Below are 16,135 nucleotides of genomic sequence, written 5' to 3'. Positions count from 1 at the left end.
TTTCTCCGTTTCTCATCTCTCCACTCCAACGGCAACCTCTCTTAGCACTTTTTTCACTTTTTTTTTTTTTTGACTCCTATTTTTCTCTCCTCTTTCCTATACCCATTTTAGCACCACACATCACAACCTCCCCCTTCTTTCCTGCCTACCTGCACCGTGCACTGAACATCACACCCCCAAGCAGTACAGGTATGGCATACCAGAAGCTGCCCAGCACTGATTACTGGCCTGCCCTGTCAGCCATACTATGTGCCACAAAAAAACCCATCCTAGCACCTCCCCTTCAGCTGGACCTGCCCTACTGTATCATAGCTGAGTGACTGGCCCCGCCCATTGACAAGGAGGTGAAATGTATTGTGACTACAGATGAGCAAACAACAAAGAATGCAGAGCCTGCCTGCTCAGACATAACCAAATAAAAAACCAGGATGAAACAAACAAAAATACATCAAGAAATGAGGAAAATAACTACTGAATGTCCTGAAGACAGTAGGCAATATCAAAACATACATAAAAAAAGGAGAGAATGGTTCCAGTAGGGATCCAAAATAAAACACCAGATGACTTTCCAGAAGAAGAAAAGACACTAGAACTACCTGACAGGGAATTCAAATCCCTAATATTCAGAACTACCAAGAGTTGAAGCAAAAAGCAGAGAAAAATGAGGAAAAAAAATACGAATTTATGGAAAAGGCAGACAAATTCATGGAAAATACAGACAAAAAAGTGGAGGAATTCAAGGAAATAATACAGGAACAAAATGCCAAAATAAATTCACAACTAGAAATCATACAAAAACAATTAGAAATCCAAAAGGTAAACAAGATTTGTCATAGAAAGCCTGAGGAGCAAGTTTGAAATGATAGAAGACAGGATCAGTGAAATTGAAGGCAAACACTTGGATACAACTCTGAGGAAAAATCAGAAAAAAGAATGAATAAAAATGAGGAAATCCTGAGAATTATGCAAAATACAATCAAAAGCAAAAATTTGCACGTGATCAGAGTTCCAGAACAGAGAAAGAAAACAGAAAACACAGAGAGGCTCATTGAAGAACTGATGACAGAAAACTTCCCTAATGTCATGAATGATGAAAAGCTGACCATCCAAGAAGCTCAACGAACCCCACATAGGATAGACCCCAAAAGAAAAACACCAAGTATTATCATAATCACACTCACTAAAACTGAAGATGAAGAAAAAATCCTGAAAGCAGCTCAAGGAAAACAAGAAGTCACATACAGGGGAGAAACAATAAGACTAAGCTCTGATTATTTGGCAGAAACCATGCAAGGAAGATGGCAAGGGGATGACATACATAAAACCTTAAAAAAATTGCCAACCAAGAATAATATATCCTGCAGAACTTTCATTCAAATATGATGATGAAATAAGGATATTTCCAGATAAACAGAAATTAAGGTAATGTGTAAAAACCAAACCAAAACTACAAGAATCATTAAAGGGAGTCCTTTGGTCTGAGAACAAACAACATGAGACCACAGCCTGAATCTAGGATGCAAGATTGTGACAGTCAGATACCAACGTAGGAAATGAACTCTCAGGGACTATCCAAAGCCAAAAGAATTGCAACAGGGAACCAGAGAGGTTAATCTGTAAATGACAACAATGTCAGAATGATAAAAGAGGGAGTAAATGGTATAGGTATAGAACTTTCTACTGGAAAGGAAGGTAAGGTGACACCAAGTAATAAGAGACTGGTTCAAACCTAGGAAGATAAGGGCAAATTTCAAGGTAACCACAAAGAAAGTTAAGAAACCTACTCATCAAAATAAAGAAGAAAAACATACTCTCAATAAAAAAAAAAAAAAAGAAACCCACAAACAAAAGGAACTCACCACAGGAGAGGAAGAGGAAAAAAGAAAATATTAGCACCATACACACAAAAAAAAGTATAAAATGGCAACCACAAACACACCTGTCAAAAATTACACTGAATGTAAATGGCCTAAATGAACCCATAAAGAGACAGAGAGTGACAGAACGGATTAAAAAAACAGGATCCATCAATATGCTGTCTACAAGAGACACACCTCAGAAACAAAGATGTAAATTCATTAAAAATCAAAGGATGGAAAAAAATATATATCAAGCAAATAACTACCCAAAAAGAGCAGGAGTGGCAATGCTAATCTCAGATAAAATAATCATTAAAACAAAATCTGATAGGACTGGGGAAGATGGCGGACTAGGTAGACACTACCTCGGATCCCTCTTGCCACAAAGAATCAGAAAAACAAGTGAATCGATCACGTACATAACAATCTACGAACCCTGAACAACAAACACAGATTTAGAGACGGAAAACGAACAAATACGGGGAAGAAGCGATTGTTTTCAGAGCCTGGAGCCAGAGTACCAGTAAGGTAACTTTTGGCAACTGATTTAGGGCAGAGCCCAGGGGAGCTGACAGCACAAACAAGGGACCCACCCCTACCCCCCCAAACTCACCCCGGGAGGGGGCCCAGCCGGTTCGCGCGGGCTGGTGGCGACGCAGCCGGTGGGAGAAGTCCCCGGGAGGCAGTGACTGGTCTTGGAGCGGGGAGAGCAGCGTCCCAGCTGGGACACGCGGTCACGGCACAAGCACGGGGAGCTGCTCCACTCACCTGAACTAACACTGGGAGGGGGCCCAGCCAGTTCACGGCGGTGGCTCGGCGACGCGGCTGGCGGAACGAGAAGTCCGCGGGAGGCAGCCACTGATTTTGGAGTCAAGAGTGCACCGTCCCAGCAGGGGAACCTTGACGTTGGGCGCGGGGCTGGCAGTGGAGGATCTGACAGTGACTTCAGCGGGCCAGACCCCCGGGGGCAATCTCCACACAGCCAGCACACATAGGCGACACGCCCCACGGGAATCTCAGATATAATAGTCATTCCAAGCAAGACAAGCAACCCTGGCTATATTTTGAGGTGCTACTCTCCTATCTCTCTGATCCCTCCCCCACCCTCCCCAGGCGGCTTCATTAACATCCGAATTGCCTCTGGCTCCGTGGCGGCTTTGCTTTCCCCCCCTTTTTTTTTTTCTTTTGGTCTTTTCCTAACCCACTCTTTCGGCCTGAGAGAAGGAACAACAACAACAATAATAATAAAAAAAAAACCAGGGACCAAAAATCCACCCCTAATTGGACTAAAAACACAGAACCAGCTACAGCCAAGCATATATGATCCAAACCTCAGACTTTCATCCTTACAGGGAACAAGGTGGCAGTTATAATCCAAAGGCAATTCTCATAGGGATCTGACTGCATTTTTTTAAGCAGATTTTCTGGAAAAATTAGTTTCCCAGTGATGGCTCAGAGACAGCAGTCCATATCAAACCACATAAAGAAGCAGACCATGACAGATTCTCCAACCCCCCAAACAAAAGAACCAAAATCTTTCCCAAAGGAAGATACAATCCTGGAATTATCAGATACAGAATATAAAAAACTAATTTACAGAATGCTTCAAGACATCACAAACTAAATAAGGCAAACTGCAGAAAAAGCCAAGGAACACACTGATAAAACTGTTGAAGAACTCAAAAAGATTATTCAAGAACACAGTGGAAAAATTAATAAGTTGCAAGAATCCATAGAGAGACAGCATGTAGAAATCCAAAAGCTTAACAATAAAATTACAGAATTAGACAACGCAATAGGAAGTCAGAGGAGCAGACTCGAGCAATTAGAATGCAGACTGGGACATCTGGAGGACCAGGGAATCGACACCAACATAGCTGAAAAAAAATCAGATAAAAGAATTAAAAAAAATGAAGAAACCCTAAGAATCATGTGGGACTCTATCAAGAAGGATAACTTGTGTGTGATTGGAGTCCCAGAACAGGGAGGGGGGACAGAAAACACAGAGAAAATAGTTGAAGAACTCCTGACACAAAACTTCCCTGACATCATGAAAGACAAAAGGATACCTATCCAAGATGCTCATCGAACCCCATTTAAGATTCATCCAAAAAGAAAAACACCCAGACATATTATCATCAAACTCACCAAAACCAAAGATAAACAGAAAATTTTAAAAGCAGCCAGGGAGAAAAGAAAGGTTTCCTTCAAGGGAGAATCAATAAGTTCAGACTACTCAGCAGAAACCATGCAGGCAAGAAGGGAATGGGACGACATATACAGAGCACTGAAGGAGAAGAACTGACAGCCAAGGATCATATATCCAGCAAAACTCTCTCTGAAATATGAAGGCGAAATTAAGATATTTACAGATAAACACAAGTTTAGAGAATTTGCAAAAACCAACCCAAAACTCCAAGAAATACTAAAGGATATTGTTTGGTCAGAAAACCAATAATATCAGATACCAGCACAACACAAGGTCACAAAACAGAACGTCCTGATATCAACTCAAATAGGGAAATCACAAAAACAAATTAAGATTAATTAAAAAAAAAAATACACATAACAGGGAATCATGGAAGTCAATAGGTAAAAGATCACAATAATCAAAAAGAGGGACTAAACACAGGAGGCATAGAACTGCCATATGGAGAGTGATACAAGGCGATATAGAACAATACAAGTTAGGTTTTTACTTAGAAAAATAGGGGTAAATAATAAGGTAACCATAAAGAGGTATAACAACTCCATAACTCAAGATAAAAGCCAAGAAAAACGTAACGACTCAACAAATATAAAGTCAAATACTACGAAAATGAGGATCTCACAATTTACTAAGAAAAACATCTCAGCACAAAAAAGTATGTGAAAAAATGAAATTGTCAACAACACACATAAAAAGGTATCAAAATGACAACACTAAACACTTATTTATCTATAATTACGCTGAATGTAAATGGACTAAATGCACCAATAAAGAGACAGAGAGTCTCAGACTGGATAAAGAAACACGATCCGTCTATATGCTGCCTACAAGAGACACACCTTAGACTTAGAGACACAAACAAACTAAAACTCAAAGGATGGAAAAAAAATATATCAAGCAAACAATAAGCAAAAAAGAAGAGGAGTAGCAATATTAATTTCTGACACAATAGACTTTAGGCTGAAATCCACCACAAAGGATAAAGAAGGACACTATATAATGATAAAAGGGACAATTGATCAGGAAGACATAACCATATTATTTATGCACCCAATGACAGGGCTGCAAGATACATAAATCAAATTTTAACAGAATTGAAAAGTGAGATAGACACCTCCACAATTATAGTAGGAGACTTCAACACACCACTTTCGGAGAAGGACAGGACATCCAGTAAGAAGCTCAATAGAGACACGGAAGATCTAATTGCAACAATCAACCAACTTGACCTCATTGACTTATACAGAACTCTCCACCCAACTGCTGCAAAGTATACTTTTTTATTCTAGCGCACATGGAACATTCTCTAGAATAGACCACATATTAGGTCATAAAACAAACCTTTGCAGAGTCCAAAACATCGAAATATTACAGAGCATCTTCTCAGACCACAAGTCAATAAAACTAGAAATCAATAACAGAAAAACTAGGGAAAAGAAATCAAATACTTGGAAAATGAACAATGCCCTCCTGAAAAAAGACTGGGTTATAGAAGACATCAAGGAGGGAATAAGGAAATTCATAGACTGCAACGAGAATGAAAATACTTCCTATCAAAACCTCTGGGACAAAGCAAAAGCAGTGCTCAGAGGCCAATTTATATCGATAAATGCACACATACAAAAAGAAGAAAGAGCCAAAATCAGAGAACTGTCCCTACAACTTGAACAAATAGAAAGTGAGCAACAAAAGAATCCATCAGGCACCAGAAGAAAACAAATAATAAAAATTAGAGCTGAACTAAATGAATTAGAGAACAGAAAAACAATTGAAAAAATTAACAAAGCCAAAAGCTGGTTCTTTGAAAAAATTAACAAAATTGATAAATCATTGACTAGACTGACTAAAGAAATACAGGAAAGGAAACAAATAACCCGAATAAGAAACGAGAAGGACCACATCACAACAGAACCAAATGAAATTAAAAGAATCATATCAGATTATTATGAAAAATTGTACTATAACAAATTTGCAAACCTAGAAGAAATGGATGAATTCCTGGAAAATCACTACCTACCTAAATTAACACATGCAGAAGTAGAACAACTAAATAGACCCATAACAAAAAAAAGAGATTGAAACGGTAATCAAAAAACTCCCAATAAAAAAAAGCCCTGGCCCGGACAGCTTCACTGCAGAGTTCTACCAAACTTTCAGAGAAGAGTTAACATCACTACTACTAAAGGTATTTCAAAGCATAGAAAATGACGGAATACTACCCAACTCATTCTATGAAGCCACCAACTCCCTGATACTAAAACCAGGTAAAGACATTACAAAAACAGAAAATTACAGACCTATATCCCTCATGAACATAGATGCAAAAATCCTCAACAAAATTCTAGCCAATAGAATCCAACAACACATCAAAAAAATAATTCACCATGATCAAGTGGGATTTATACCAGGTATGCAAGGCTGGTTTAATATCAGAAGAACCATTAATGTAATCCATCACATAAATAAAACAAAAGACAAAAACCACATGATCTTATAAATTGATGCAGAAAAGGCATTTGACAAAGTCCAACACCCATTCATGATAAAAACTCTTACCAAAATAGGAATTGAAGGAAAATTCCTCAACATAATAAAGGGCATCTATGCAAAGCCAACAGCCAATATCACTCTAAATGGAGAGAACCTGAAAGCATTTCCCTTGAGAACGGGAACCAGACAAGGATGCCCTTTATCACCGCTCTTATTCAACATCGTGCTAGAAGTCCTAGCCAGGGCAATTAGGCTAGACAAAGAAATAAAGGGTATCCGGATTGGCAAGGAGGAAGTAAAATTATCTCTATTTGCAGATGACATGATCTTATACACAGAAAACCCTAAGGAATCCTCCAGAAAACTACTGAAACTAATAGAAGAGTTTGGCAGAGTCTCAGATTATAAAATAGACATACAAAAATCACTTGGATTCCTCTACATCAACAAAAAGAACACTGAAGAGGAAATAACCAAATCAATACCATTCACAGTAGCCCCCAAGAAGATAAAATACTTAGGAATAAATCTTACCAAGGATGTAAAAGACCTATACAAAGAAAACTACAAAGCTCTACTACAAGAAATTCAAAAGGACATACTTAAGTGGAAAAACATACCTTGCTCATGGATAGGAAGACTTAACATAGTAAAAATGTCTATTCTACCAAAAGCCATCTATACATATAACGCACTTCCGATCCAAATTCCAATGTCATATTTTAAGGTGATATAGAAACAAATCACCAATTTCATATGGAAGGGAAGGAAGCCCCGGATAAGCAAAGCATTACTGAAAAAGAAGAAGAAAGTGGGAGGCCTCACTCTACCTGATTTTAGAAACTATCATACAGCCACAGTTGTCAAAACAGCCTGGTACTGGTACAACAGGCACATAGACCAATGGAACAGTATTGAGAACCCAGATATAAATCCGACCATATATGAGCAGCTGATATTTGACAAAGGCCCAGTGTCAGTTAATTGGGGAAAAGATGATCTTTTTAACAAATGGTGCTGGCATAACTGGATATCCATTTGCAAAAAAATGAAACAGGACCCATACCTCACACCATGCACAAAAACTAACTCCAAGTGGATCAAAGACCTAAACATAAAGACTAAAACGATAAAGATCATGGAAGAAAAAATAGGGACATTAGGAGCCCTAATACAAGGCATAAACAGAATACAAAACATTACCAAAAATGATGAAGAGAAACCCGATAACTGGGAGCTCCTAAAAATCAAACACCTATGCTCATCTAAAGACTTCACCAAAAGAGTAAAAAGGCCACCTACAGACTGGGAAAGAATTTTCAGCCATGACATCTCTGACCAGCGCCTGATCTCTAAAATCTACATGATTCTGTCAAAACTCAACCACAAAAAGACAAACAACCCAATCAAGAAGTGGGCAAAGAATATGAACACACACTTCACTAAAGAAGATATTCAGGCAGGTAACAGGCACATGAGAAAATGCTCTCGATCATTAGCCATTAGAGAAATGCAAATTAAAACTACGATGAGATTCCATCTCACTCCAACAAGGCTGGCATTAATCCAAAAAATACAAAATAATAAATGTTGGAGAGGCTGCGGAGAGATTGGAACTCTTATACACTGCTGGTGAGAATGTAAAATGGTACAACCACTTTGCAAATCTATCTGGCGTTATCTTAAACAGTTAGAAGTAGAACTACCATACAACCCAGAAATCCCACTCCTCGGAATGTACCCTAGAGAAACAAGAGCCTTCACACAAACAGATATATGCACACCCATGTTTATTGCAGCTCTGTTTACAATAGCAAAAAGTTGGAAGCAACCAAGGTGTCCATCAACGGATGAATGGGTAAATAAATTGTGGTATATTCACACAATGAAATACTACGCATCGATAAAGAACAGTGACGAATCTGTGAAACATTTCATAACATGGAGGAACCTGGAAGGCATTACGCTGAGCGAAATTAGTCAGAGGCAAAAGGACAAATATTGTATAAGACCACTATTATAAGATCTTGAGAAATAGTAAAAACTGAGAAGAACACATACTTTTGTGATTACGAGGGAGGGAGGGAGAGGGTTTTTTATTGATTAATTAGTAGATAAGAACTGCTTTAGGTGAAGGGAAGGACAACACTCAATACATGGAAGGTCAGCTCAGTTGGACTGGACCAAAAGCAAAGAAGTTTCCGGGATAAAATGAATGCTTCAAAGGTCAGCGGAGCAAGGGCAGGGGTCTGGGGACCATGGTTTGAGGGGACTTCTAAGTCAATTGGCAAAATAATTCTATTATGAAAACATTCTGCATCCCACTTTGAAATGTGGCGTCTGGGGTCTTAAATGCTAACAAGCGACCATCTAAGATGCATCAATTGGTCTCAACCCACCTGGAGCAAAGGAAAATGAAGAACACCAAGGTCACACGACAACTAAGAGCCCAAGAGACAGAAAGGGCCACATGAACCAGAGACTTACATCATCCTGAGACCAGAAGAACTAGTTGGTGCCCGGCCACAATCGATGACTCCCCTGACAGGGAGCACAACAGAGAACTCCAGAGGGAGCAGGAGATCAGTGGGATGCAGACCCCAAATTCTCATAAAAAGACCATGCTTAATGGTCTGACTGAGACTAGAGGAATCCCGGTGGCCATGGTCCCCAAACCTTCTGTTGGCACAGGACAGGAACCATCCCCGAAGACAACTCATCAGACATGAAAGGGACTGGTCAGTGGGTGGGAGAGAGATGCTGATGAAGAGTGAACTAATTATATCAGGTGGACACTTGAGATTGTGTTGGCATTGCTTGTCTGATGGGGGGATGGGAGGATAGAGAGAGAGGGAAGCTGGCAAAATTGTCACAAAAGGAAAGACTGAAAGGGCTGACTCATTAGGGGGAGAGCAAGTGGGAGTACAGAGTAAGATGTATTTAAACTTACATGTGACAGACTGATTGGATTTGTAAACGTTCACCTGAAGCTCAGTAGAAGTTAATAAAAAAAACAAAATCTACCCTAAAAGACAAAGAAGGATACTATATAATGATTAAAGGGATGATCCATCATGAAGATTTAACGATAATAAACATCTACACATCCAATGACAGAGCTGCAAAACACATAAAACAAACTCTAACATCACTGAAAAGAGAAACTGACAGTTCTACAATAATAGTAGGAGACTTCAACACAACACTCTTGGTAAAGGACAGAACATCTAGAAAGAAACTCAACAAAGATACAGAAGAGTTAAAGCACACAATCAGCCAACTTGACCTCATAGACATATATAGAACACTCTACCCAAGAGCTGCAAAGTACACATTCTTTTCCAATGCACATGGAACATTCTCCAGAATAGACCACATCTTAGGTCACAGAGCAACCCTCAACAAAATCCAAAACATTGAGATAATACAAAGTATCTTCTCTGACCACAATGCCACCAAAGTAGAAATTAACAACAGGAAGAGTAAGGAAAAAAAATCGATTGCATGGAAACTGAATAACACCCTGCTTAAAAACCACTGGGTAATAGAAGAAATCAGAGATGGAATAAAAAAATTCCTAGAATTAAACCAGAATGAAAGCACATCGTATGAAAACCTTTGAGACACTGCGAAGTCAGTTCTCAGAGGTCAATTTATAGCAGTAGATGCACACATCAAAAAAGAAGAGAAAATCAGAACATAGAAAAGGAAGCAATACTTCCAAATTCATTCTACGAAGCCAGCATAACCCTGATACCAAAACCAGGCAAAAAAAAAACAAACCCAAACCTGTTGCCGTCGAGTCAATTCCGACCCATAGTGACACTATAGGACAGAGTAGAACTTCCCCCATAAAGTTTCCAAGGAGCGCCTGGAGGATTCGAACTGCTGACCCTTTGGTTTGCAGCCATAGCACTTTGCCACTCTGCCATCAGGGTGTCCAAACCAGGCAAAGACACCACAAAAAAAAGAAAATTAAAGACCAATATCTCTCATGAATATAGATGCAAAAATTCTTAACAAAATTTTAGCCAATAGAATTCAGGACCATATCAAAAAAATAATACACTGCAACCAAGTAGGATTCATACCATGTTTGCAAGGAAGATTCAACATTATGAAATCAATCAATATACTCCACCAAGTAAATAAGAGGAAAGAAAAGAGTCACATGTTATCTCAATCGACGCAGAAAAGGCATTTGACAAAGTCCAACACCCATTCCTGATACAAACTCTCAATAAAATATATATAGAAGGAAATTTTCTCAACATAATAAAGGGCATCTATGTTTTTTTAATGCAAAACCAACGGCCAACGTCATTCTTAATGGAGAGAGGCTGAAAACATTCCCCTTGGAAACCCTATGGGGCATTTCTACTCTGTTTATAGGGTCCCTATGAATTGAAATTGACTAATTGACTAGATGGCAGTAGGTTTGATGTTTTTTTTTTTAATCACTTTTCCCAGGAACTTCTGCCTTTTTCCAGTTCCCTCTATTTTTCATATTGCCAGTCTCCCAAGTGAGAGACATCTGTATAAAGGAAGCAATAAGATGGCTTTTGGATGTGAGGTCAATTGCCAAGCCTCGTGTGCGTAGAGCTGCTGTTTGTCTTGGAGTTTCACCAACCTTGGAGCCACATTTCCTAGGCAGCCATCTTAGTGGCACAATTTATTGTGGTTCTCAGAAGTTGTCCTTTTATCGTCTCCTTGCTTCTCTCCCTACATGACTAAAATTCTTCGGTGGGAATGAGTCAAATCTTTGTCTTATACAAAAGATACTTGATTTAAATACAGTTTGGTGAGACAGCCAGAAAGCAAATGGTCCAAAAGTAGGGAAGAGTATCCTCAAAATAGGGCCCAATGAGGCAGAATTCAGGGTCTTTCAGGAAAAATCAGGATTTGGTGTTACCAGTGAAAAGAAGAAATTCCCTACTTCTAGGCCTCCCTCAATCTTTTGCACCCAAGTTTATATCAACAATACTTTTTTGAGGGGGGAAAAAATGGTTTTCTTACACCAAAATCTGCAACTCCACACTTTGAGTGCCCACCACCAATATATTATGGTTACAGACTCCCTCACTTTCTTAAAACGACTTTCTAAGGACCCCATCATTCTTGTTTCCAAAGCCTGAGTGACTAAATAATATGTTCTTATACAAAGAAGAAGGTATATTGTGAGGGGGCCATTCCAGCATAATATGGGGAGAAAACTGTACACCTGCCCTAAATCTTTCGGATGGCAAAGCTTTCAAAAAAAAAAGAATCTATAATTCCAAATAATTTATGTAAATATAATCCCTCTCAAGGAGGTGGAGGTTAACTCCTCCTCAGTCTCCTTAAGTGTTGGCTGTAATTGTTAACTTGCTTCCAGAGTAGAGTATGGACAGGAGGGGAAAAGTTAACCTTACAAAGGAGAAGTTGGCAAACATACCCCAGCCTGGTGATCAAAGTTAACATCATCAGCACTAAAAATGGTTGATAGCATGTGATGTAACCTTGATAGGATGAGATGCAAATGGTACTTTACGTTTGTTGTCTCCCTCCCAACAACCCATAACCCTAATTTAACCATAAGAAAAATATCAGACAAACCAAATTGTAAAACTCTCCACAAAATACCTTATTCCTTAAAACTGTCAAGGTTTTAGCCTTGAGAAACAAGTAAAGCCTAAGAAATTTTCACAGACCAGAGGAGGCTAAGGAGACATGACAACTAAATGTAATGTAGTATCCTGGATGGGCTTCTGGTACAGAAAAAGGACATTAGGGAAAAAAAAAAAAAAAACTAGTGAAATTCAAATAAAATATGGAGTTTAGTTAATAGTAATATGCCAATATTGTAACAATATTCATTTTTTAGTTATTACAAATGTTGAAGTAAGTTGTCAATAATGAGGAAACCTATGTGAAGGGTGTATGAGAACTTGCTGTACTCTCTTTACAACTTTTCTGTAAATCTAAAACTATTCTAAAATTTTAAAAAGTTTATTTAAATATAAAAAATGAATAGATAAATAAAACAAAATAAGAGAGATGCATAGATAAATTCACTTGCACTGATATTTTGTATTCTTTCTCTATCGATATTTTAGGTTCAGTTAAAACAGAGTGGAGAAGAAGGAAGTGAAAAGTTAACATTGATTGAATACTGTTATTTATTAGGCACTTCACTGAACTTTCATCCATGTTACCTCTTTTAGAACCACAACAAAAATCCCATTTTGTTGAGGAGGAAACTGAGGCCTACAGTTTAAGAAACATCTGCAGGTCCTACAGCTAGCTACTAAGTACTTAGCAGAAGTTGGATAAAAATAAGGGGTTGGAGGACTGGAAACAATGAAGAGTTAGGGGGTGCAAAAAAAGGAGGCAGAAGTGGGAGGGTAGGCCAAGATCAAGATCCCCATGGCATGCCATGATTTTACTGAAGATTGGGGTGGTTTTCTTGTCTGGTATAGCCAAGAGACTAATAATGATTTTTGGCAACACAATTTGCAGCTGTTAAGGATAAAATCTGTGACAGTGAATGTTGAATGAATTTAAGACCATTTTCTGGTTTCTGGAATTAAATACAGCTAATGATTTCTTTTTTTTTTTTTTTTTAATGATTTTACTCCCCATGTTTTATTGACAAAAAACATTTTCTGTGGATTCAAGCTAATCGAAATTTTTCTTATAGAATTACATCATAAGCTTAAAAAAAAAAAACTGAAATTGTTTGCATGTTGGATACCATAAATGAAGACCTAAGACTAATTTTGTATAAATAGGTTTTGACACATAACACTGATGCTACTTGTGGGTTATTTCCTAACCCACATAATTTACACACAAGGAAAGAATAGTGCATATGTGTTTCTGTGAAGTTTTCTTCTGTATAGATTGTTCTCTGGCCTTCCAGTTGTTATGGGGACAGGGATTATGCTAAACCAGGCTCTTGGCCTCTCTGGTTCTTTTTGCCTCTCTGGGTCTCATCCTTTTTTATTGATCTGGCTAGCGAGCATTTCATTCAAAGGTATGTCTTGATTAGTGTAAAAAATGTCACTACTTATGTCCACAGGAATAGAAATTTTTTTGTCAAAGTAAGATATATACTCATAGCCAGAAAGTGCCTGTCATCCTTTGTGGTTGATATTTTACTCCATCATGCATTATTTTTTTTCCAGTGGCAGAGTATCAGAAGATATAAATTTAGGTATGAAATATAAAGAAAGAAATGCCCACAGGAAAAAAACATATAAACTTTATGATGTTCTACAAAAAACATCCAGTAAGTAATCATTACTGATACATTTTTATAATGCTATTATTATATAAATTAGTGTGATTAAGACAAAGAACTATTTTATCTGTCAGGAATGATCCTATTCTTTAAACCTAAAGGCAAGGTCACATGATCTCCATTTTACAAAGGAGTAAAGTGAGGTTCTGGCTGCCAGGGCAGAAGTATAAGATCTAAATCATAAAGCATGTAAAGCACCTACTGTACTTTTGAAAACACAGTTGGCAGCAGAATGTTAGTTCTTTCACCTAAGTACTTAAGATATGAAGATGAAATAAAACTATGTTTTGCCTTCAGAAAGCCCAAAGCTACAATGTCTTAATCTAGTTTTTGCCTGACCTGAAAAGAATTGTGAAAAAAGTAATTGAAACAAAGGAATTGTTATCATATTGAATCATATTATTTAGAAACATAGGTGAAAATCATTCTAGAAGCTCCATCATATAATGAGAGTATTTCACTTACTACAAATCTTTTTTCAACTTATGTCTCTGGAGAAGCAGCACTCCCATATGGCAGATATGTTGATTTTAGAATTTCTGATGAAACTTGGTTGTCAAAAGGTGTAGAATTATTTGCTAACATTCAATAGGGTTTTTGTTAGGCTTAAATGAGATATTATATGTAAAGTACTTTGAACAATGCCTGGCATATTGTAGAAATCCCATACAATTTTCTTATAACATTATTGTTATTATTACTATTGCTTACCTTGGAGCACAACCTTTGGAGTAAAGCATACTTGTGTTTAAGGCCATATTCTGCCATTTACCAGCTATGTAAACTCCGGCAATTTACTAAAGCATCCTGAGCCTTAGTTTCTTCATCTGTCAGGTGGGCATAATGATACCTTACAGATTGTGAAGATTTCTTCTTTGACTGACATAGCACATTAGTTTTCAAACTCTGGCCCCTGTCCTAGCAGCATCAGCATCACCTGGAGCTTGTTAGACATGTAAATGATGGGACCCCACCTCACCCTACTAAATCAGAACCCAGGTTTTAACAAGCCTTCCAAGTGATTCTGAAACCTAAAGCCTGAGAACCACTGACAGACCAAAAACCAAAAAACCAAATCCATTGCTGTCAAGTCAATGCTGACTCATAGTGACTCTATAGGACAGAGTAGAACTGCCCCATAGGGTTTCCAAGGAGCAGCTGGTGGATTTGAACTGCTGACCTTTTGGTTTGGAGCCGAGCTCTTAACCACTGTGCCACCACTGACATCCAAAAAACAAAACCAAACTCAGTGCCGTCGAGTTGATTCCCACTCATACGGCCCTATAGGACAGAGTAGAACTGCCCCATAGAGTTTCCAAGGAGCGCCTGGTGGATTCGAACTGCCGACCCTTTGGTTAACAGCTGTAACACTTAACCACTATGCCACCAGGATTTCCACTGCTGACCTAACATGTGACTGTTCCTTAGCAGATGCTGAATGTTTATTAATTTCCTTTTCCTAGGTAGTGAGGCCTTTGGGATGACAAAAACATAGCACCTACTTTCACAGAGCTAACAATCAAACTAACACAAAATCACACCTTGAATTAAGCTTTCATAAATTTCTATTCCACTATGCATTTATCATGTGAAGCAAAGAGAAAACATTTTCACATTTTCCAAGACTTTGCTTTTAAAGACATAATTAAAATAGCTTCCCATCATCCCATTGTGTGCATAATAAATGCAATGATAACACATCTCTGGTTTACATTTTAGCAAAATTAAAAAGCACCTGAAAATTCAAAAATTTAGGTGCTTTGTTAAACATTTAAAAAAAAAAAGATTCCATTTCACCAAGGCTACAATTTGTTTTGCAGATAAAAGAGAAACTGGAACTTTCCAAAACTGCAGCATACTCACGTTCGAGTGAAAACAGCAAAAGAATACCATATAAAAAATAAATGATTGGGAAGCTTTGAGTTCTTTTTGGTTTCTTTGAATAAAAAAGACCATGGGTTTATCGTGAACAGCTGTGTTTATAGGGTTTGCTGATCATTGCAGCTGTGCCAGCTGAGTAACAGGAAGATTACATTTTAAAAAGCTAGCTTTGCTTGGAAATGTGCTACTTTCTTCTGAGGAATTAATGGTATTGTACTTTTCTCCCATCTTCACCTAAAACCTGTTGTTGTAAAGGCTCATTTAGGTCATTGAGCATTGGAGCCCTGAAAGAGCTGCCGGAAGTGAGTAAGCCTGCTTTTCTTCTAGACCCTGAGAAGTACTTTCTGGAAGAGCCACAAGAGGAATATCCCAAAATTCCAGAGCTTCCACCATTTTCTGAAAGTAAGATTTCAG

At 38.1% G+C, this 16,135-nt stretch overlaps 1 protein-coding gene across 1 annotated transcript in view; it reads left to right on the top strand.

Moving 5' to 3' along the window:
* WDR49 (WD repeat domain 49) overlaps positions 1 to 16,135 on the top strand; it is a 202,486-nt gene that overhangs the window by 148,221 nt on the left and 38,130 nt on the right. The window contains exons 17-18 of the mRNA XM_003416272.3: positions 13,725 to 13,828; positions 15,977 to 16,123. Of these exons, the coding sequence (XP_003416320.3) occupies positions 13,725 to 13,828; positions 15,977 to 16,123 (251 nt within the window). The remainder of the gene's footprint in view (positions 1 to 13,724; positions 13,829 to 15,976; positions 16,124 to 16,135) is intronic.

This window comes from Loxodonta africana, chromosome 23 (assembly GCF_030014295.1).
Source record: "Loxodonta africana isolate mLoxAfr1 chromosome 23, mLoxAfr1.hap2, whole genome shotgun sequence".
Classification (NCBI taxonomy): domain Eukaryota; kingdom Metazoa; phylum Chordata; class Mammalia; order Proboscidea; family Elephantidae; genus Loxodonta; species Loxodonta africana.
This window is presented reverse-complemented; position numbering and strand designations above follow the sequence as displayed.